We start from the raw sequence: 24980 nt of genomic DNA, 5'->3' as shown, positions 1-24980 counted from the left end.
TATAGGCTGGTTGTAGATTTGGTTGATAGAATATGAAGTTTGATCTGTATGTGGGTGGTTTTACTATCCCAAATGAAATGTACATATCCTGGTCCTGCACCATGTTTTTCTTCAGTAAAAATGGAAGATCTTTTATTGGAAAATATCCTGGGTAAGTAAACAACTTGTATGGAGCCATGGTTCTTATAGGAGTGTATATGGTTCACATAGGAAGTGGGAGCCTCGTTAAGATTCTGATTCCCTGTGGGATGGGGATAGGTAGGGAATCATTTCTCAGGAGAAGGAGAGCTTGCATATGGAAGGGGTGTTCCTGCCAGCTGGGTTTCTTTGTATTCCCAGCAGAAGGATGTTTCATATGCATTTGCCTCTACAGGAATTTTCTCATACCATAGATATAAAGGCCAGATATACACACCGTATTTTATTTGGAGATATCTTGCAGAATTTCTGCCTATCTTTTTTCATGCTGCAGTCTGTTGTACAGCAGTAAGATCAAATGATTCCAGTAATAAACCTTATTGGTATGGTTCACTGATTTTTTTGGACTCTGCATTTATTTTAGCAGACTTCCCCAATAACATTTTGCAGTTTTCAGCTTTTAACTGTTGAAAACAAAAATAATAAGTAAACCAGTTCAGGACTACATTTCTCTTTCTGAAACTGATTCCATGTCATAGTGCCGTCCTTGGGGAGGAACAGCTTCTCTAGCCAAGGCTACAACCCACGGAACCACTCCTGATGGAATATGAGAAAGAAACATGTATTATTTACTTCTTAATGTTTCTGCCTTTTGTTGTTATTTGGGACACTCAAGAGGACCAACATGATGTTAGAGCTTTTTACTTAATAAAATTATATACATATATATTTCATTTAAGTTTATAGGTAATCCTGTAAGTTTAGTCTTCGTCTGGGAAAAGATTAAGGCAACATTCTATTCACATTCATTCAGCAAATATTTGTTGAGTACCTATTATGTGTCATAATAGTGAGTACCTAGAATACATTTACCAGGGTAGATGTTGTTCCCATTAAACGAGTAAGGCCCTACAGCACACATGAGAAATATTATTTAATAAAATGTTTTTTCTATGCTAAAATTTTGCAGATCAGTTCTTCTCAACTATTAGGAGATGGGATGGTTTCTAGTCTCTTAACACTTGAATGACCAAGATATTTTAGACTTGAAGTATAATTACAGTATGTTTTTCCAGGGCACAGCTTCCCAGAGTCTTTCTTTAGTTTAAAAGTTTCATTTCAGAGTCCTTTATGGAATGTAGGTTAAGAAGTAGTAATATTCCATCTACCCAAAAGTAAAACGAATTTTTAAAAAGCTCAAATAAATCAACGATTTATTTGAAATGACCAGATTTTTGGGCACTGAAATCAGTGATAAAGATATGACTTTTTTTTTGAAACATCAATATTGGGAAATTTAGAAAGCCCTTAATAGAAAGAGATGGAACTACTATGCTATCATGTGTGTAGTAATTCCAAATCAATGGCAAGGTTTTGATTGATCTTCTAAATTTTTAAAGAAATACTAAATTATGTTCAGTGTAGTTTTTGTATTAAACATGTGCTATGATTTCAATATGTCCCCAGAGTTTATGTGTTAGAAATGTAATCCCCAGTGAAAAGGTGTTAAGAGGTGGAACCTTTAAGAGGTGATTAGGGCTGGACACAGTGACTCACATCTGTAATCCCAGCACTTTGAGAGGCTAAACAGGAGAACATTTGAGGACATAAGTTAGGGACTAGCCTTGACAACATAGTGAGACCCCATCCCTACCAGAAAAAAAAGGCCATTAGATCATGAGGGTTCCGCCCCCATGAATGAATTAATGCTGTTATTGCAGGAGTAGGTTAGTTGTTGCAGAGTGGGCTGGTTATCACAGAGTGGGATTCTGACTAAAAGGTGAGTTCAAATCAGTTTTCTTACTCTGTCATGTGCTTGCTTCTGCCTTCCATCTCCCACCATAGAATGACCCTCACCATGTGTCTAAACATCCTGCGTATACCACAAAAAAAAAAAAAAAAAAGAGAAAGAATGACTCTCACCAGATGCTGGTGTCATGCTCTTGGACTTCCCAGCCTTCAAAACTGTGAGCCAAATAAACTTTTGTTCTTCATAAATATAGCAGCAGAAAATGGATTCAGATAGCATGCTTCATAGTATTCTAGTTCCTTATGAGTCAGTATCCACAAATGATAGATATGATACCTGTTCATTCATAAGAATGTTCTGTTAACCTCAGCATGGTATTCATTTCCTGATTGGACCACTTTCCTGGTCCATTATGGAAAGGTGAACAAACCAGCCAACCCCACATGGGCATTCAGATTGAATGGTGTTGATCCTTACTTAGTTGTTTCTCCATGGAGGTGGCTGTTAAAGCAGCAGAGTGCTGACAGGCCTGCCTCGAAGAAGGGAAGCAGTAACAGTTTCTACCCATTCAATTCTTACTCCTTTTTTATGCCCTTTCCTTCCCTAATAGTTTCCCTAATTATCTGGTATATTTCAAAGGAAGCTCTGTTAGGACCAGTAGCACTTAAATTAGACACTTTTCCCTCAAAGGTAGCCTTGGGATCCAAAGGAATTAGAATGAACTCACCAAAGCAGCCAGATCCTCTCCAAAAGGGCACTTAACCTTAGTGCCCACCAATATTTATCCTGGCCACATATACTTTCATTAGTATTATGTACTCTGAGGTACATATTTACATTATTTTTAAAAAGTTATTCTGTTTTTTTTTTTTTAAACTTTTTTTTTTTTTGAGACGGAGTTTCGCTGTTACCCAGACTGGAGTGCCATGGCATGATCTCGGCTCACCGCAACCTCCACCTCCTGGGTTCAAGCAATTATCCTTCCTCAGCCTCCCAAGTAGCTGGGACTACAGGTGCGCACCACCATGCCCAGCTAATTTTTGTATTTTTAGTAGAGACAGGATTTCATCTTGTTGACCAGGATGGTCTCGATCTCTTGACCTCAAGATCCACCCACCTCGGCCTCCCAAAGTAAAAAACGTTTTTTAAAAAAACTTTTTAGGCTGGTCATGGTGGTTCATGCCTATGATTCTAGCACTTTGGGAGGCTGAGGCAGGCGGATCACCTGAGGCCAGGAGTTCAAGACCAGCATGACTAACAAGGAGAAACCCAGTCTCTACTAAAAATTCAGAATTAGCCAGGTGAGATGGCACATGCCTGTAATCCTAGCTACTTGGTAGGCTGAGGCAGGAGAATCACTTGAACCCAGGAGGTGGAGGTTGCAGTGAGCTGAGATCTCGCCATTGCACTCCAGCCTGGACAACGAGAGTGAGACACTGTCTCAAAAAAAACTATTTTAAAAAGAAAAATTTATTCTATTCTTTCAAAGAGTTATTCTCTATTTTTAAAAAGTTATAATTTATAGAGAACTCTTCACTTAAATTACCTGTATTAATACTTGAAATCATTCAAAGAGGCAGGAATTACTATTTTATATTTTTTAGATGAGTAAATGGAAGCTTAGTGATGTTAGGTTATTTCAGCATAGTTACTAACCAATAGAGCTGGGAGTCAAACTGAGGTTTTATAAATCCAAATTTTGTCTTTCCACCAAGTGACTCTACATAATTCTTATGATGTTAACGATCATAGCTAAAGTAGGTAATTGCTACTTCAGCTTCTTGATGAATGAGGGAAACTAAGTCTCATAAGTTTTTCCCCATAATTGCTAGTTTAGTCTTCGCGAAACAAAGTACCTTTCCCAGGATTCCTTTTGGCAGATTATCAACAAGCAAAATCCTTGAATTCTCTCATGGCATATTTTTTGTCCTATAAAGTAGCTTATTTAACTGTAATTTCATCGTGGTCTTCCCCCTGAACTACTTACTAGTTAAAAGGCAGTTTGCATCAGGCCCTTCTAATAGCAAATCGTTCCATAAAGCATTTCCTTTTTCTTTTTCTAAACATTTTATTATTATCTTTTTTTTTTTTTTTTTTTGAGACTGAGTCTTCCTCTGTTTCTCAGGCTAAAATGCAGTGGCATGATCTTGGCTCACTGCAACCTCCACCTCCCGGGTTCAAGCAATTCTCCTGTCTCAGCCTCCCAAATAGCTAAGATTACAGGTATGTGTCGCCATACCTGGCTAATTTTTGTGTTTTTATTGGAAACGAGGTTTCACCACGTTGACCAGGCTGGTCTTGAACTCCTGACCTCAAGTGATCTGCTTGCCTTGGCCTCTCAAAGTGCTGGGATTACAGGTATGAGCCACTGCATCCAGCCTGAACTTTTATTATTATTATTATTTTTTTACTTTTAGAGACATCCTCTCACTCTGTCACACAGGCTAGAGTGTAGCGGCACAATCATAGCTCACCGTGGCCTTCAACTCCTAGGCTGGAGTCATCCTCCCACCTCAGCCTCCTGAGTAGTTGGGACTACAGGCGTGTGCCACAATGACCGGCTAATTTTGTTGTTGTTATTGTAGAGATGGAGTCTCACTATGTTGCCCAGGCTGGTCTCCAGCTCCTGGGCTCAAGCCATCCTCTCACCTTGGCCTTCCAAAGTGCTGGGATTATAGGCGTGAGCCCAACCGAGCACTTCCTTAAAGAATCTATTTATTTTGTGAAATAGGTAAATACTTATTGAATGCTAATTGGGTTTATGGCAGCGCGGGAGGTGAGAAAACTTTGTTCTTTTCCTAATTCAAGGACCCTTAGTTAGGAAAAGATGAGGTATAAGTGCATTTCAATTACTTAAAAAATGAAGAGATAACACAAGGCACTATGTGAGTAATTGCAAAATTAATGGCACGAAGAGTAAATGCTTATCATAATATTAGAATTGCAACACTGATAAAGTCCTTATCTAGTCCCACTTCCTTAAAAGAAGATAAAACTCAGAAAGATGAACAATGCAGGCTTAAAATTATACAGCAAGATATTGCCAGATCTAGAATTCAAATTCAGATCTTTTGGCTATCAGTCTCTCACCTGAACTACACTCTCTCCTTGAACTGTAGATACTTAGATTTTTGAGAGTGAAAGGAAATGTCTAGCAGGTATCTGTGAAACCTTGTGCTATACCCTGGGCATTCGGCACTAGGTACTAGAAAAGATGGTCCCCTGACTCAAGTAGTTTACAGTGTAATAGAATAGACATCTAAAAAACTGCACTACAAGGTACTTAAGGAAATGACACAGAAGAGCTTTATATACATATGCTGTGGGAGCCCAGACATTGGAAAACAAACTTTGTTTATGAGGACTGGGGTTTCTTGTAGGGGATACCTTTGAACAGGTAGCAGTATTTGGAAAGGCACTCCATACAAAGAGAAGGGCTGTGATTTGCATTATATTTTTTAGTGCTTTCATGATTTGTAGCTATTTTCTTTTACTCTTTCTAGTGTCATCTCTGTTCCCCATGCCTACTTTTCACCATCTTAGACACTTGTACACGTGCCTCACTGCCAAAACCTGCATTTCGACATTTGCTGTAACTGTAGGTTAACTTCTCTCCTCTTTGGTATGATGCAGCGCTGCCTGCCTCCTGATGGTAGACAAATGCAATTTATGCCCGCTGACAAAATTAAGTATTGACTTGTTTCATTTGCTGGGTCGGGTTTGACTTTGCTTTTTTCCCATCTGTCTCCTTCTGTCTGTTTTTGATTTATCTAACTCTAGGCTTTTCTTCTATTCTTCCCCAGTTTCTCCTCTGTTAACTCTCATACTCTGGAAGATCTTTTTGATGACTCCTTGTTCCAACTCTGTATGTATTTATATCTACCATGTGGACTTCTCTTGTTCTTTAAGCCTATTCTCTCTCTCTCTCTCTCTCTCTCTCTATTTCTCTTTGTTCCTTCCTTCCCTCCCTCCCTCCCTCCTTCCTTTCTTTCCTTTCTTTTTTTTTGAGATGGAGTTTCACTCTGTCACCAGGGCTGGAGTGCAGTGGCACGATCTCAGCTCACTGCATCTTCCTCCACCTTCCAGGTTCAAGCCATTCTCCTGCCTTAGCCTCCCTAGTAGCTGGGATTACAGGCACCCACCACTATGCCCAGCTTTTTTTAAAATTTATTTTATTTTATTTTATTTTTAGTAGAGACGAAATTTCACCAGGCTGATCTCGAATTCCTGATCTTGTGATTCACCCACCTTGGCCTCTCAAAGTGCTGGGATTACATGTGTGAGCCACTGCACCCAGCCTCCTTGAGCCTTTTCTGTTTCTCTCTTCTACATTTTGTATTTGGCATTGAATTACCATGCTACAAAATGGGCCAACTCTGTTGCGTAAAAAATAAATGCAATCAAATGAAGGCTAATTTATTCTTAACAGCGACACTGAACGCCTGGAGATTAGGTCATAATTTTCTTACCTTTTCAAATATTTATCTCGAATTTTCCCTCCTGCCAAAGTGTAGAATTCCAGAGGTTTTTCCCCCAGTAATTTAATTAGGCCACAAGTTTGAGGCTTAATGGTAGATCAAAAAATGTATGATATGCTTGAAAGATCAAGACAGCAAATTGATTGCTGTTGTAGCAAAGGTTGGCAAATGTGGGAGAAGGAGCAGGTTCTGCCCTGTGCTGCAGGATCTGAGTCAGCGATCAAGGTCAGTCGCAGTTCATTAACTTCTTCTGAAGGCTTATAGTCATTGTAAATATAACTGCTCATACCTTATGTTATCATTATATAGTATGGTTTTGCAATAACTTATATTCACCTCAAACATAACCTAGAGTGATAGAAGGATGCTGAAATGTCTAGAGTAGTGTAAACTGATTTCTGACCATTTTTCCTAGTTTCCTAATGCCCACAAATGGAAAAGTCTCACCTCTCAAGGTACAAGTGTGGATAAATATTCTCACATGTGCTGAGTGAGATCAGACAGGGACTTGCTCTTAAACAAATCCTCCAAAAATTAATATTTATTTTGAGGAGCAATATACAGGGATTCTCATTGTACTTCCAGCCAATAGATTATTTGACATTAGAATGTATTTCATATTATTAAGATATCACCATCAAGAAAGATATTTTCTCAACAATTTTAATACCTATGTCATTCTTATGTTCAGACAATACTAAAACACATTTTAACTGTAAATTGCTACCTTTAAGCCCACTTTTAAATGATGTTTAAAATATTTTACTTGAAACAAAATGGCAAATCATATTAAGCCTAACAGTTTTAAAGAAGTCTAGGATAAAGGTAACAGTCCTTTACACAGAAGCATAATAGCTTTGTTTGAGATTTTTGTATATGTATAACCAACTGTGCAATGAGATAGGATTCTTTTTTTTTTTTTTTTAACAATTGAGATGAGGTTTTGTTGTGTTGACCATGCTGGTCTCAAACTCCTGGCCTCAAGTGATCCTCTCATCTTGGCCTCTGAAAGTGCTAGGATTACAGGCGCTAGCCCTGCTGAGATAGAATTCTTTTAAGGATTCCTCAATGTATTTTAGAAACATTCACACCAACCTATATAAATAAACACAAAGTCAGAAATATTATTATACTTTTTCATTTGTTAAACATACGTTAAAGACCATTTGAGTTGCAGACAATGGTGGTGGTGATAAGATAATGAATTGAGGGGTTTTTTTAAGCCAAGAATATCTATGGATATTGGACCATTTTTACGTATCTCATTTAAAATAGATTTTGATCCAGTTTCTATGAGTTGATTTTTCTGAAAATGAAATAATTAACATTCCTTCCCCCCACCCCCCCCTTTTTTTTTTTTGAGACAGTTTTGTTCTGTTGCCCTGGATCTTGGCTCATTGCAACCTCCACCTCCCTGGTTGAAGCCATTCATGTGCCTCAGCCTCCCAAGTACCTGTAAAGATGCGTACCACCACGCCTGGCTAATTTTTGTATTTTTAGTAGAGACGGGATTTCACCATGTTGGCCAGGCTGGTCTTGAACTCCTGACCTCAGGTGATCCGCCCTCAGCCTCCCAAAGTGCTAGGATTAGGTTTGTGAGCTACTGCGCCTGGCCAACGGGCATTCCACACACCGAATTTTACAAGGCCTTCAATAAATGCAGGCACCAGACTTACCCTTCCACCTGAAACAAACTGAACAATGATATGATGTAATGGTTTTCAAGGTCTTGGGTAACAGGCAGTTAAGGATAGTGAACCCTGAAAGACGGGAAACAAATGAAGTGAGCCCTACAATTGTCCTAGCTTGTCCCAGTACATATTGAATGGAGGGGAAATCCAGGTGGAGTATAGCAGTCTTCCTGAGTGGAAGAGATAGAGGTGGGAGGCTGGGGAGGCTGAGGTGGCTAGAGTTCACAGGGCAGATTCCCCGAGAGGAAAGAGCTACACACAAAAAGAACATTCTAGATATCTACAGAGGACATCCTGCAAGCCTTCAGCTGAGCACATGGGAAAATACCCAAGTTCCAGGAAAGAGCCACTTAAAAAGATCAGAAGGAACATTCACTGGCACTTATGCAGCACTGAGAGTAATTTCTGTTCCCATTGGCCAGATTGGGAAATCTCATAATTTGCAGGTAAACAAATACAGGATTTTTATGTCAAACGTGGGGCAAAATTTTCACTAAACTTCTCTAGCCTTCCTTGCCTTAAAAGCAAGATCCAAGGCACCTCATAATTTAATTGCTTTTAATGAGTGACAAAGAGAAAAATGTTGTAAGGTTCTTACACTGTATATGAAGTGGTATAATACATCCTAAATGTGTAGAGTTGGATAAGTTACAAATATATGCTATACATTGTAAAGCAGCCTCTAAAATAACAGGTGTAGCTAATCAGTTAACAAATGAGATAAAATGGCATCCTAAAAATATTCAATAGATCCAAAAGAAGTCTCATGGGAACAAAAAAGAGAGAATGGAACAAAGAATATATGAACTAATAGAAAACATTTAGCAATATGGCAGATTTAAACTTAGCCATATCAAAAGTCATATTGAATGTAAATGGTCAAAACACCCAATTAAAAGACAGAAAATGTTAGATTGGATTAAAAAAGGCAAGATTCAACTATATCCTGCTGATAGAAATCTCACCTAACTATAAAAATATGAATAGGACAAAAGCAGAAGGGTGGGAATAATAATATATTATGCTAGCACTAATTTTATTTTATTTTTAAATAGAGTCTGTCTCTGTTGCTGAGGCTGGTATACAGTGACACGATTATATAGCTCACTGCAACCTCAAACTCCTGGGCTCAAGTCATCCTCCTGCTTCAGCTTCCTGAATAGCTCAGGCATGTGCCACCATGACCTGCTAATTTAAAAAAATTTTTTCTTTTAGTAGAAATGGAGTCTCAGCTGGGCACAGTGGCTCATGCCTGTAATCCCAGCTTGTAGGGAGGCCAAGGCGCATGGATCACGAGGTCAGGAGATGGAGATCATCCTGGCCAACATGGCGAAACTCTGTTTCTACTAAGAATACAAAAATTAGCCAAGTATGTGGCATGTTCCTGTAGTCCCAGTTAGGAGGCTGAGGCAGGAGAATTGCTTGAACCCAGGAGGCAGAGGTTGCAGTGAGCTGAGATCGAGCCATTGCACTGCAGCCTGGGTGACAGAGCAAGACTCTGTCTCAGTTGGAACAAAAAGAAAGAAAAAAACAATGGAGTCTCATTGTGTTGCTCAGGCTGTTCTTGAACTTCAGGACTTAAGTGATTCTCCTACTTTGGCCTCCCAAAGTGCTGTGATTACCAGTGTGAGCCACCACACCAAGCAAACACTAAGCTTTAAAAAGCAGGAATGGATATATATATATATATATTTGCATTTTAGGTTTTGGGGTACATGTGAAGAACATGCGAGATTGTTGCATAGGTACACACATGGCAGTGTGATTTGCTACCTTCCTCCCCTTCACCTATATCTGCCATTTCTCCCCATGCTATCTCTCCCCAACTTCCCACCACCTGCTGTCCCTCCCCTGTTCCCCCAACAGACCCCAGTGTGTAGTGCTGCCCTCCCTGTGTCCATGTGTTCTCATTGTTCAGCACCCACCTATGAGTGAGAACATGCGGTATTTCATTTTCTGTTCTTGTGTCAGTTTGCTGAGAATGATGGTTTCCAGGTTCATCCATGCCCCTACAAAGGACACGAACTTGTCATTTTTGATTGTGGCATAACATTCCATGGTGTATATGTGCCACATTTTCCTTGTCCAGTCTATCATTGATGGGCATTTGGGTTGGTTCCAGGTCTTTGCTGTTGTAAACAGTGCTGCAGTGAACATTCATGTGCATATGTCCTTATAGTAGAATGATTTATAATCCTTTGGATATATACCCAGTAATGGGATTGCTGGGTCAAATGGAATTTCTCTTTCTAGGTCCTTGAGGAATCGCCACACTGTCTTCCACAATGGTTGAACTAGTTTACACTCCCCCCAGCAGTGTAAATCTGTTCCTATTTCTCTACATCCTCTCTAGCATCTGTTGTCTCCAGATTTTTTAATAATCACCATTCTAACTGGCGGGAGATGGTATCTCAATGTAGTTTTGATTTGCATTTCTCTGATGACCAGTGACGATGAGCATTTTTTCATATGTTTGTTGGCCTCATGTATGTCTTCTTTTGTAAAGTGTCTGTTCATATCCTTTGCCCACTTTTGACTGGGCTAGTTTGTTTTTTTCTTGTAAATCTGTTTGAGTTCTTTGTAAATTCTGGATATCAGCCCTTTGTCAGATGGGTAAACTGCAAAAATTTTTTCCCATTCTGTTGGTTGTGAGATTCACTCTAATGACTGTTTCTTTTGCCGTTCAGAAGTTGTGGAGTTTGATTAGGTCCCATTTGTCTATTTTGGCTTTTGTTGCCAATGCTTTTGGTGTTTTGGTCATGAAGTCCTTGCCTACTCCTATGTCCTGAATGGTTTTGCCTAGATTTTCTTCTAGGGTTTTTATGGTGCCAGGTCTTATGTTTAAGTCTTTAATCCATCTGGAGTTAATTTTAGTGTAAGGTGTCAGGAAGGGGTCCAGTTTCTGCTTTCTGCACATAGCTAGCCAGTTTTCCCAATACCATTTATTAAACAGGGAATCCTTTCCCCATTGCTTGTTTTTGTCAGGTTTGTCAATTATCGGGTGGTTGTAGATAGGTTGTGTTGTCTCCAAGGTCTCTGTCCTCTTCCATTCAGTACCATGCTGTTTTGATTACTGTAGCCTTGTCGTATAGTTTGAAGTCTGGTAGTGTGATGCCTCCTGCTGTGTTCTTTTTGCTTAGAATTGACTTGGCTATGCGGGCTCTCTTTTGGTTCCATATGAAGTTTAAGGTGTTTTTTTCCAGTTCCATGAAGAAGGTCATTGGTAGCTTGATGGGGATAGCATTGAATTTATAAATTACTTTAGGCAGTATGGCCAAGGAATGGCCATATTAATAGACAAAGTAGACTTCAGAGCAACAAATATTATCACAGAGTAAGGAAACATTTCATAATTACAAAAGAGTCAGTTCATGAAGAGAACATATCAAATCTAAATGTCTGGCTCATTACAGAGCTTCAAAACACATGAAACAAAACTGATAGAACTGCATGTAGAATTAAGTAAACACACAGTTATAGTTGGAGACCCAACATCTCTTTCTCAGTCCTCAATAGAATAGACAAAGAATCAGCAAGAAGGAAATAGAATATTTAGGATAACATTGATTACTGACTTACTCTAGTTGAGATTTATTAAAAAAAACAACAAAAAAACAAAAAAAAACCACACTGCTAACAGCAGAACCACCTTCTTTTGCACACAAACTATTTATTACAACACATTCTGAGTCCTAAAGTAAGCCTCAATAAATTTAAAGGATTTAAGTCAAACAAAGTATCTTCTGACCACAATGGAATTAAATTAAAAATCAGTAGCCACAAGAGATTTGGAAACATCACCAAGTATTTGCAATCTAACATGTCTAGATAACTCATGGATTTAAGAAATAAAAAGGAAAATTAGAAATTGTTTTGAGGTTGGGCATGATGGTTCACACCTGTAATCCCAGCACTTTGGGAGGCCAAGGCGGGCAGATCAGTTGAGGCCAGGAGCTGATTTGAGACCAGCCTGGCCAACACTGAAATCCCATCTCTACTAAAAATAAAAAAAATTAGCCAGGCTTAGTGGTGCACACCTGTAGTCCCAGCTACATGGGAGGTTGTGGCATGAGAATCATTTGAACTTGGGAGGCAGAGGTTGCAGTGAACCAAGATCATGCCACTGCCCTCCAGCCTGGGTGACAGAGCAAGAACCTGGCTCAAACAAACAAAAACCCAAAAACTATAACATGGATCAAAGCGGAAATTATTTAAATAAAAACAGAAAAACAATAGTGGAAACTCAAACCTTAGTTCTTCATTTTAACACCAATAGTATAATCCACTTTTGAAAATGGATATTGGACTTCATCAAAATCAAGAAAGTCAGTTCCTCTAGTGATTCTGTTAATGGATTTTCACATATTGGAAGAAAATTAATTTTTAAAAATTTACAAATAAAAATTATATATTTGTAATGTACAACATGTTTGTTTTTGTGTGTGGTAGGAACACTTGAAATTTATTCTCAGCAGTTTTGAAATATACAGTATATTCACTGTATGAACAGGAAATTATTAACTATAGTCTTATTCCTTCTTACTAAAACGTTGTACCATTTGACCTACATCTCACCATTTCCCTCACCCCAGCCTCTGATAACCACCATTCTACTCTCTGCTTCTGTGAACTTGTTTATCAAATCCATGCATAATTGAGATCATAGGGCATTTGTCCTTACATGCCTGGTTCATTTCACTTAGCATAAGGTCCTCCAAGCTCATCCATGTTGTCACAAATGACAGGATTTCCTTCTTTTTTAAGGCCGAATAGTATTCCATTGTGTATATGTGCCACATTTTCTTTTTATGTGTTCGTCTGTTGATGGACACTTAGGTTGATTCCACACTTAGGCTGTGTGAATAGTGCTATAATAAACATGAGAGTGCAAAATATCTCTTCAACACACTAATTTCCTTTCCTTTGTGTATATATCCAATTTTAGGAGTGCTTATGGTTTCTGTGGTTAAAATAAAGAGATGGCCAAAGTATGATTTCAGTAATCACATGGTATATTACTATACGAAGAGATTCTCTTTCCTGCTCCCCTGCAATGCTCAAAGAGGGGGGAGAAAATGAGAACAAATCTTGTAGGGAATACACTCGATAGACACAGTGAGTTCCATTTTATTTAGAGTCCAATTGATGAAATCTGGTAACTCAATTAGGATAGAATCAGGCCTCCATGGAAGTAAAGTCTAATCAAGGTTTGACATGTACTATGAGAGCTATGAGAGCTTCTCAGGAGCGATATTTTGACTGCACACAAGTCCTTCTACACTAGTGAGTGCTGCAGGTGTTGGCAGGTGAGACTTTGGAGAATAGCTTGAAGGCTGACAAAGAGTAGTTCTGCTGCATCCTGAGGTCTCAGTATGTCTTGTCAAAGTCCTGAGGTTAGGCCAGCCATGGTGGCTCACACCTGTAATCCCAGCAATTAGGGAGGCTGAGGCAGGAGAATCACTGTTGGCAGGAGTTTGAGACCAGCCTGAGCAACTTAGTGAGACCCCAACTTTGTAAAAAATTTAAAAATCAGCTGGGTGTGGTGGTGCATGGCCATAGTCCTAGCTACTCAGGAGACTGAGGCAGGAGGATCACTGGAGTTTGTGGCTGCAGTGAGCTATGATTGTGTCATTGTGCTCCAGCCTGGGTGACAGTGGAAAAAAAAAAAATCTTGGGTTTACATGTATTTTGAAGTCCAGTGGTTGAGACTGATAACTCTCATATGTGATCTGATAAGGTGTGACATAACATTGTCATGAGGAAGGGCATTATACTCCATGTTTTTATCTTAGCAAAAGATAGGTCACCAATGTAGCAAATTATGTGAATGTTTGGAATAATTTCAAAGCTGTCACAGCTAGATTATAGGATAGCTATATTTTTAATTTTTACAGGAACTGCAATACTGTTTGCTATAATGGCTGTACTAATTCACATTCCCACCAACAGTACACCATGGTTCACTGGGAGAAAACATTAATGGAAGCTACACGCGGGGAGAAAGTATTTTACAGTCACCCAACTGATAAAGGACTTGTATCCAAATATATAAATATAAAAAACTCAGAACTCTAGAATAAGAACAAAAACAACTGAATTTAAAAATGGGTAAGTTTGAGACCAGGCATGCTGGTTCACACCTGGAATCCTAGCACTTTGGGAGACTGAGGCAGAAGGGTTGCTTGAGTCTAGGAGTTAGAATCCATCCTGGACAGCAGAGTGAGACCCCAGCTCTACAAAAAGTAACAGAACGTTAGCTGGGTGTGGAAGTATGTGCCTGTAGTCCCAGCTACTCCAGAGGCTTAGGTGGGAGGATTGCTTAAGCCTTGGAAGGGAAGGCTGCAATGAGCTGTGATTGGCCACTGCACTCCAGCCTGGGAGAGAAAGACCCTGTCTCGAAAAGAGAAGAAAAAAGAAAAGTAAATTTGGAGAAATTTAAAATGTAGAGAAAATATTGTTCCTTAAACTGTCCACCTTATTTATAAGGTGATATATATAAATAAAAAGATTGATATTACACAATTTTCAACCTGTCAGAAAAAATAAATCACAGACAGTGTGGGGGACAAGGCCTTGGCCTTTTGAGGGTTGCATTCATTTTTTCTTTTACTCTCAGGAAATAAGACTAAAAATCAGGTGATATATGTATATATCCATATATGCATATGGTTATGTAATATATTATGTATATATTTAATATATATGGCTAATATATATATTTTTATTCTGGCTTGATACATATAAAAGCTATTTGCCCAGAAATTTTTTTCTCCCTATTTTTGTTTTCATTTTACTCAATGGTATAATTTTTAGTCTTATTTCCTGATAGTAAAAGAAAAAATTAACCCAACCCTCAAAAGGCCAAGGCCCTTTCCCCGCATTGTCTATGATTTGTTTTTTCTGACAGGTTGAAAATTGTGTAATGTCAATCTGTTTATTTATTTATTTGTTTGTTTGTTTATTTATTTAAAGATAGGGTTTCCCTATGTCGCACAGGCTGGAGTGCAGTGGTGCTATGATGGTTCACTACAGGCTCTACCTCCCAGGCTCAAGTGATCCTCCCACCTTAGCCTTCCAAGTAGCTAGAACTACAGTCATGCCCAAACAATTTTTGAAACTATTCGTAGAGACAGGCTCCCGTTATATAGTGCCTAGGCAGGTCTTGAACTTCTGGGCTCCAATGATCCTCCTGCCGCAGCCTCCCAAAGTGCCAGGATTATAGGCATGAACCACTGCACTCTGGCCTCAATCTTTTATTTTTTAAAACAGGCAAATAATTTGAAAAGATTTGACCCAAGAATATATATATAGATGTTGAATACCATTAGTCCTTAGAGATTTTCAAATTAAAATGAAAATGAGATCCCACTGCGTGCTTATTAGATATTCCAAAATTTAAAATGCTGATCACACCTAGTCTGGGGCAAGGACATAGAGAACTGGAGCTCTTGTACATCACTTTTGGAAATAGAAAATTGTACAAACATTTTGGAAAATTCCTTGGTAGTTTCTTAAAACATTAAACATGCACTTGTCATATGATCTAGCCATTTCATTTCTAAATATCTAACCAAGAGAAATAAAGGCATTTGTCCATATAAGAATCGTACATGAAAGTTGAGTATCAGCTATATACACTTGTAGTAGTCAAGAACTGGAAATAAACCAGTGTCCCTTAACAGGTAAATGGAGAAACAAATTGGCATTTATCTATAAAATGGAATACTACTCAGCAGTAAACAGGAATGAATTCTTGATAAATGCAATAATATGGGTAGATCTCAAATAAGTAAAAGCAGCCAGGACAAATGAATATTTGCTGTATGGTTTCATTGCTAGAAGATGCTAACTAATCTGTGGTAATTGAAAGCAGGAAGTGGTTTCCTGGGTATACAAATGGGGCAAGAAGAGAGATGGATTAAAACGGGGCATGATTTAACCTTTGGCAGTGATGACTATACTATGTTCATTACCTTGATTGTGGTGATGATTTCATGGGTATATACATATGTTAAAACTTCTAAGTGGTGTACTTTAAATATATCCAACTTAGTGTGTGTAATTAAACTATCAAAATATATTCTCAAGGATGGTGGTTTATACTCTCATTCTATATTATGTTCAGCAGTGCTATTTTGAGATTTTAAAATTTAGTATACCAATTAATTTAGTAGGTCTTTCAAGTGGAAGTTATATAGTATCTATCGGTTGACCTGACTTGTTTCCAAGCCCGTCATTATTTAATGAGAGAGCTAAATTCATGGCATTTTGATTTTGGACTAAACCAATTGAATATGTATATTACATTCAACTATTATAGCTTCTATATGGGTAATCTTTTTTCCTACATCTCTACATTCTATGATAAAAATAATTGGACACATGCTTGCATCTTTGAATGTTTGCCTTGGTATTTTGCTTCAGACTCTTCAAATACAGACTTTAATCCCAATCTTTCTTTTTTTATTTTAAATTAAAATTCACAGGTTCTGGTTTGGTGGGCTGTATATACTCAATCCGCCATCTTATTCCATGGAAGTCCTGCTTGGACATTATATTTTGAAATCTGTATTACAAAGTCTTTTATGCTTTTATTAGGTTAGTACTTTAAACCTTAGACATAAGAAAAAAGACTATCAGCGAAAATCAATTGAAATGTAGTTAGATAAAGATCTGATGTACAAGCAGAAGGCTTAGTTGCAGCACAATATAATCAATTAGGACTCTCCAGCTGCATACAGAGTTTTACCCATCCAATCACTTTTCACACGTTTCTTCCATTAGGTTGACTAGAGTTGTTCTTTTTTTAATGTGAATTATGATGAATGAGATTGTTGTTATGAATATAGAGATGGGTCATTATCCTACAGAAACCAGATCATGCTGGTGTTTAGTGATTAGGGTTATCTGCTTCTGCTATCAATAAAGTACAGATTTATCTATCTTAAAATATGATTGGGAAGCCATAGTCATTGTTATCTAATTCATTTAACAATGTTACAATACAAATTTATATTATAAAATTGTTTTTGTTCAGCTGGGTAATTGATATAACTTTTAAGTTGTGAGGTTAAAGGAATATAATTTTTCAAATAAAGGTGGGAAATTTTCCATGGCTTAAAATGAAATATTCCTCAGGAATTAGTACCCCCAAATTTAACACCCTGAGTATAGCCCTTTAAGATGTCAAAATGTGGAAAGAAGAAATGAAGCTGACACACCCTATATGAAGACACTGGAGCTTTGCAAAGTAATGAGCATCCATTTATTCCAGACGTCCTATAATTAATTATTACACTCTAAAAAATGATATGACTTTTTCCTGGATTTAGGTTGAGAAATTCAAGAGGTGAGAAGGCGTTATTGGATCTGGTTTAACGCACCAAGTGTCTAAAAATGCCATTACTAGGTAAATTAGGCTGTCAGCCTAACATTAGCATTTTTTAGTTAACAGAAAAAAGACTCTAACCTTAGAAATCTCCACCCAGGTAGATTAGTAGAGAAGACCTTGCTAGAAACAGCTATTTAATTTGTTTTTCTTTGTCTTTAAAATTGAATTTCTGTTTTTGTTCTTATTTTAAGTTTTTTCTATTCCAGACTCCTATTGTCACCAAAAAAATGCTTTGCTTTTTTTTAAATCTACAATCCAATACCTACAATACTTTGCCCTCACAGATGTCAATGCATGGATAGAAAAATGTCATTGCCTGCAGTCATGGATAATTTTAACGTTATGTGGAAAAGTAGGAACTGTTGCCTGATGGTAGTGGACACCAGAGAAAGCCCCAATAGAGATGCTGTTCTTGGAACTTCCAGGCCAGCCTTTGAGGTCCATTGATGAAAAGACCTTTGTGTTTTGTGCCATGAGGTGGGGAAGGAGTGTTCAGTACCAGAAGAGTTAATAAACACCAAGAGCTGTGCTCATCTTGTAGCTTTACTAAGGCTTAATCTGTAAGCTTGATTACCTCCTAACCCTCTATCTCTTGCCTCTCCCTTCAAGCACTGCGGGGGATTTATGGCGGTATTAGTGGCATTTTGCCCAACATTGGCTTTAGGGAAATCATTCTACAAGAAAGAAAAACAGAAAGACTGAATCTGTCTGCTGTGTGTGGTCATTAACACAAGGATAACATTATGAACTCCAGAGGGCAGGAGGGGATGTCTGTCCTTACTAGAAAACTACAGGTAAAATGTCACTGTTTTTCTCTTTCTCGCTCTTTTTTTTTTTTGGCAGCCCAATTTGTTATAGGCCTAGTGGCATCATCTAGAAGCACTCACTTGAGACACTTTCAGCAGAATGTTAAGTCATTTATAATGGAGAGTTCTTTGTATTCTCTGTGATGTTTCATAAAAATATATCTGCAAGCTGTAGCAATCTGGGATTTTTTTTTTTTAGAGACACACAGAGTTTCCATGTAATTAATTCCTGGTATTGAGATATTCTGGAGTCCGAGGCCAGATTGAGTGCACCGTTTTGCCAAACATCATTAAGTCATTAGGGTAAGGGACTTGTTGTGAAGGACCGATTAAAAGCTCAGAGAAGCTGTCGTACATTTTTATATTAATCCCAAGAGCTTTCTAATATTCTCTTTTCTCCTTCTAATGAGAAGTCTCAGATAATGATGTATTATTTCACTTAAAAAAAATCTTGGAAAATAAACCAAGACAGGAAAATGATTATGGCCCCAGATAAGAGATTAAACTATTCAGCCAACAAGCTGTCATAAATAAGTTCTGAGCCAGTGTACTGTTAAACTGGGAGCCACTGGGTAGAAATCATTTGGCTAAAATTCTGGCCCAGTGTTGTCAGAAGATATGAAAGAAATAATGAAAATTCTCTCTTGCCTCAGGGTAAGTAGCACACTGCACATCCAGACTTGATTGTCAGATCACCTGAAGGACAGGTACCTTGCAAATATGAGGAAACAACTCAGAGGGCCCAGTAGTAAGTGATGCACTTCTGTACCATACGAGGGCTGAAGCTTGCTACCTTTCTTGGGAGCACTGATACCATGCCTTGTGTCTGTGTAGTGGAACAGAAAGCAGCAGCACAGAGGGCATATGGCATTGTCTGCAGTAGGCTTTATGCTTTAGGCATAGAATAAACTTATCCTAGCCATGGAGCACTTGAAATGAGAGGGAAATAAGATGACCAGGTAGAGCCTGATAATAGAATATAACCTCCAGGAGGACGGGGTCTTATCTTCTGTCATTGCAGCCCTAGTTGGAATAGTTCCTGATGGAGTATAGCAATTTGCTTTAAAAAGAATCTGAGGTGGCCGGGCGCGGTGGCTCAAGCCTGTAATCCCAGCACTTTGGGAGGCCGAGGCGGGTGGATCACGAGGTCAACAGATCGAGACCATCTTGGTCAACATGGTGAAACCCCGTCTCTACTAAAATTACAAAAAATTAGCTGGGCACGGTGGTGCGTGCCTGTAATCCCAGCTGCTCAGGAGGCTGAGGCAGGAGAATTGCCTGAACCCAGGAGGCGGAGATTGCAGTGAGCCGAGATCGCGCCATTGCACTCCAGCCTGGGTAACAAGAGCGAAACTCCATCTCAAAAAAAAAGGATCTGAGGTGAGGTGTGATGACTTACATCTGTAATCCTAGCACTTTGGGAAGCTGGGGTGGGAGAATCACTTGAGCCCAGGAGTTTAAGACCAGCCTGGGCAACAAAGTGAGAATCTGTCTTTACAAAAAATTAAAGTTAAAAAAAATTATCCCAGTATGGTGGCACATGCCTGTAGCTGCAGCTACTCAGGAGACTGAGGTGAGAGGATCACTTGAGCCTAGGAACTTGAGGCTGCACTGAGCTGTAATAGCACCACTGCGCTCCATCCTGGGCAAAAGAGCAAACAAACAGTTTATTTAATTAATTGGTATGACTGGTGAGGTACAAGATGATTCATTCCTTGACTAAGTCTGTGCTTACATGCTAAGGCCCGAAACTCTGAAGACCCACTGATAGTGGTTAAATGTAGGATTATAATCAGAGTAAAGTATGGAGTTGCCATAAAATAATTCTGATAGCCACTCAGGGAGCTAAGAAGTGATTTATTGCTATAGGTGATATTATCTTTGAACCTTTGCTTGACCATTTATGGATCAATACACCCAGAAACAGTCTTTTGTGTACTAACACAGCCAAAGAGCTTGACTATTTTAATCATTTCCCTTTGATAGTCTGGTCATTTCTTTTGCCTTTTGAAGAAAATATCCATTAATTGGTGTTTCTTTTTGAGTTGCCAAATGCCAAAAAAGTAGACAGTTACAGTGTGAATTCAGTATAGACCATCTTCTTGATGGTCTGAGATACTAGTTGCTAAAGTTATGTCGTTCGCTCCATGAGAGGTGACCCATTGTGGTAGTAAACGGCAGAATTAAGAAGATGTCTTGAGAATAGGAAAGAAATAAAACACTTTTAAAAAATGTTTTCTTTAAGTTCTGGGATGCATGTGCAGAACGTGCAAATTCGTAACATAGATATGCATGTACCATGGTGGTTTGCCGCACCTGTCAACCCATCATCTAGATTTTAAGCCCTGCATGCATTAGGTATTTGTCTAATGCTCTCCCTCCCCTTCCCCACTACTCCTCAGCAAGCCTTGGTGTGTGATGTTCTCCTCCCTGTGTCCATGCAGAAACATAACACTTTAAAAAAGTTTCAGGACACAGTTGGGAAGGTAAAGGGGGGAAAAAAGCTATGAAGAGGAAGGTATAGATTAGAAGGGAAGGAAAAGACTGGTGCTCAATTAATTGTCTTCTTTTTTTCCCCCAAAGTATCAATAGCTTTAACTATTTTTCTGTTTATACAGATAGAACATACTGTACTCACTGAAAATTAAGTGTGAGAAAAGAATAATGAAGAATGTTGCAATTTTCGCAAAACCCCATGTCTCAGTGATAGTTCCATTTAATATTTTGTTGTATAGTTTCTAGATCTCTCTGTATATGTCTGTATATATAATATTATTAACAACACTGCCATGAAATCTTTGCTTCTGTGTTCATCCATAATGTAGTTATTTCTATAGGATAGCGTCCTTGAGGTACAATGGCTGACTCAAAGAGTATAGATGTTTTAAATATGTGTCAAACTGCCAAAGGTGCCAAACTGAATTTGGAAACAAACTTGACTATATTCCTTTGAACAGAAATTTTGTTTCCTGTGTATCCCTGCCAGAATCTGGTGGTCTTTTCGTTAGGCAAAAAGTTCTTTATCGTTATTTGTATCTCTTCTTTTGTGAAATGTCTGTTCATATTTGTTCCTCTTATTTTAATTGAGTGGTTTCTTTCTTATTTGTAAGATTTATAAACCCTAACACTTTAAACACTTTATCATATATTTTTGCAAATTTTCCCAGTTTGGTCCTTCATAAAGGACCCAAAGTGATGTCGTTTGTTATACTAGAAAATTTTAACTTTATTAATGTTTTTATTATTTGCTTCTATTCCAAAAGCTTCCTCATCTTGAATATATTGCAGTCATCCTTATTTTCCTTTAGTCCTATCATCCAACTTTTAGTAAACCTGAAGAATGATGACCTCAGAAATGATAAATGGCCATACAGCTGAGAATTGACCATGGCTCTCGACTCCTTTGCTTAAAATGAACAGAGAGTAAATCCTCAAGTTATCAATGGTTAAAAAAAAAAAAAAACCTTTCTTCCTTTATTTTGTACCTTTCTTCCTTTCAACACTTTTGTTCTTCCTTTCTATATCTGTAAGGTACATAAGAGCCAGATAAATAATTTCCACCTGTTTTAGTAACAGTGTTGACTCTTCAAGAATGGCATAGTTTCCTCTTCTCTCTTCTCAGAAATGTATTGCCTTCACCTGGTAATTCATGGGTTGAGTTTGAGTAGATTTTAGAAAGTATTTTCTGACAATTGATGTAGTGAAGATATTTTGCTTCTGTTACTCTGATCATCTACATAGAGCGATACACTGGATGATAAGAGTCAACTCTAAAATCAAAAGAGATAGAAGCTTCACCATGATATTTTTCTTTGTCTGCTATAACTAAGTTTGCCTTTATTCTTGAATTGAAGTACATGATATGACAGCAGAGGCTGGAAAATTTTCAGTTGCTTAATATTTTATTTCTAATACCAAAAGTCTATAATCTTGCTTTATCCTTTTTTTAAAAAAAAAATCTTGAGACAGGGCCTCACTGTCCTGCCCAGGCTGGACCAGTGCAGTGGCACGATTCTAGCTCAGTGCAGCCTCAACCTTCTGGGCTAATGGTATGTTCCCACCTCAACCTGCCTCATAGCTGGGACTGCAGATGTGCACCACCACACGTGGCTAATTTTTTTAATTTTTTGTTTAGATGAGATCTCACTGTTTTGTCCTGATGGTCTCAAACTCCTGGACTCAAGTGATCCTCCCACGTTGGCTTCTCAAGGTGCTGCGATTGTAGGCATGAGCCACCAAGTTTGGCCATTGCTTTATGCTTGAGATTAAAAATGCTGTCTCATAGTATCTAGATATTCTGAATTTTGCTTAAAAGCATCCCACTATTTTTGAGAGGCATCTAAAGGAGTATAAGAGTGTGGATTATGAGTTTGTGATAGCATTTTTTTCTTTTTTTAACTTATTTTGAAAAATTTAAAACATAGGCAAAAGGAGAAAGAATAGCATAAAAAATTCCCCCCTGGCCATCACCCATCTTCAATGATTATCAATAAATAACCAAGCTTATTTCATCCTTATCTCTCTAACCCCACTCTTTGCTGGTTATTGTTATTTTTATTTTAACAGCTTTATTTGGGTATAATTTACATACAATAAAATTTATCCATGGTAAGTGTACAATTTAATGATTTTTTTAAGTAAATGTACAGAGTTATGCATCCAACCCCACAACAGAGTTTTAGCATATTCCTATTATCCCATGTTCCCACATGCTCCTGAACAGGAGCTCACACTCCCCAACCCTAGGCAGTCATTATCTAATTTTTGTCTCTATGTATTTGTCATTCTGGACATGGCATGTAAATGAAGACATACAATATGTAGTCTTTTTAGGCTGGCTTGCTGGCCTAATGTTTTTGAGATTTGTCCATGTTGTCGAATGTAGAATGTTATGGATTGTGTTAGTATTTTGTTTTTGTGGTCGTGGACCCCTTGTCACTGAGCTTTCTTGACCTTGATCTTGGCTTGAATGTGTGGGCTATGTGCTGAATAACTTCCCTATTACTTTCAGTGTCATTTTAGAGGAAAAGACAGTTGTCTCGTCTTTGTTTTAAGGAACTGATACCTGCTGTGTGTTCATGCTGATTCTTAAGTTATTAAAGGACATATTTCCTTAATAGAAGAACCTTCTTTCAGGATCCTGTTCTTCCTCCCATTATTGAATACTATTTTTAAAAATTTGCTATTACAGGTTTTCCTTCAGAAACTCCCCTTCATTTAAAAATCTAGTTTCTTGCTTTTAGAAAAGAAAACATTACTTTAAGTTTTACCATTTCATATGTCAGTTGCCAAATTGTCCACTGTAGGAAAACTCATTGTCAAGAGCTCATAAGAACAAAAGCCTGATTTTAAGTATAGTTTTCAGACAAACATGTTTTGAACTCCATGTTGTCTCTAATTGGAAATTTTCCCAGACCAGGCACGATGGCTCTCCCCTGTAATCTCAGCACTTTGGGAGGCCGAGGCGGGCAGATCGCCTGAGGTCAGGAGTTCGAGACTACCCTAACCAACATGGAAAAACCTCATCTCTACTAAAAATACAAAATTAGCCAGGCATGGTGGCACATGCATGTAATCCCAGCTACTCAGGAGGCTGTGGCAGGAGAATCACTTGAACCCAGTTGGCAGAGGTTGTGGTGAGCCGAGATCATGCTGTTGTACTTCAGGCTGGGCAATAAGAAACTCTGTCTGAAAAAAAGAAAAACAGGAAAAAAGACAATTCCCCTTTTCCATGCCCAGAACAAAGAAAAAAAAAAAAAAAAGAAAATTTCCTTTATCTCTGTAGTTCCAAATATAATATTTTTAATCTAATATTCAGTGTAAATATATTTTTAATTAAAAAATATTTTTATTTTTAATTCATATGATGCCTCAAGCTAAGTATTACATACAGGACCCATAAACATGTTTGCTGTATTTTTCTACATGAGGTTTGTTGAAATGTTTAAACTGTCCCTAAGCATGGTGCTGAAGTGCTATATATCTGTTCCTAAGCTTTATTTAGGTAAATGTTACAGTGCAGTTTGCTGTGAATTTAGTATTAATGAATCTACAATATGGTACCTCCAGAAAAAGAAATAGGGAGTTCACCTATCTGTACAAAGCTTCTTGGGAAAATGCTAGGGTAGTATCTGTAGTGCTTGATTGAAACTGTGGAAAAGATAGAAAGGTGACTAAATTTGTGGATTTATGAGAAGGTGACTGATTTTTTTAAAAGTAAAATGGACAGAATAGTTGATAGGCTGAAAGCCAAAGAAATTTACCATCATATTATCCAGCGTCAGGAAAATGTTATGCCCTTCTCAACTAGTGCTGGCTGGTTTGAACATTTCAAAAGGCAATATGGTGTGAAGAATATTAAACTTTCAGGCAAGGTATGGTCTGCAAATGCAGAAGAATTTTTAAAATACCAGCTTATGTGTTACACAGAAAAAGGATTATATGGAAAAGCAGGTTTTCAACACTGTTGAGACCAGCTTGTTTTTGACATTGAGGAGATATTGGCACAAGAACCTATGTAATGTTTAATAAATGACATTTTAGTTGATGAAAATGTCGTGACCAGGGTCTTGCAGGAACCTAACCCTGTTTTTCCCATAGAAAATGTCAGTTATCCAGTGTTCATCATGACTTCCTAAGTACCTTGAATAATGAATGATAGATTGTAATTGATAAAGTAATTGTTTGCAAAACACGTAAAGAAGTCTTATAATTCAATAATGAGAA

The 24980-nt window shown here is 38.0% G+C and overlaps 1 protein-coding gene across 14 annotated transcripts in view; it reads left to right on the top strand.

Moving 5' to 3' along the window:
• The window catches only part of BCAS3 (BCAS3 microtubule associated cell migration factor), a 754554-nt gene that overhangs the window by 529332 nt on the left and 200242 nt on the right, over nucleotides 1–24980 (top strand). For 2 of the 14 annotated variants that reach the window (XM_078373710.1, XM_078373706.1), the window contains one exon: nucleotides 1984–18241. The exons of the other annotated variants lie outside the window; for them this stretch is intronic. In XM_078373710.1, coding sequence (XP_078229836.1) covers nucleotides 1984–1988 — 5 coding nt within the window. In that variant the 3' untranslated portion in view covers nucleotides 1989–18241. Of the gene's footprint in view, nucleotides 1–1983; nucleotides 18242–24980 lie in introns of those variants that run through there. 14 annotated transcript variants of the gene reach the window in all.

This window comes from Callithrix jacchus, chromosome 5 (genome assembly GCF_049354715.1).
Source record: "Callithrix jacchus isolate 240 chromosome 5, calJac240_pri, whole genome shotgun sequence".
Classification (NCBI taxonomy): domain Eukaryota; kingdom Metazoa; phylum Chordata; class Mammalia; order Primates; family Cebidae; genus Callithrix; species Callithrix jacchus.
This window is presented reverse-complemented; position numbering and strand designations above follow the sequence as displayed.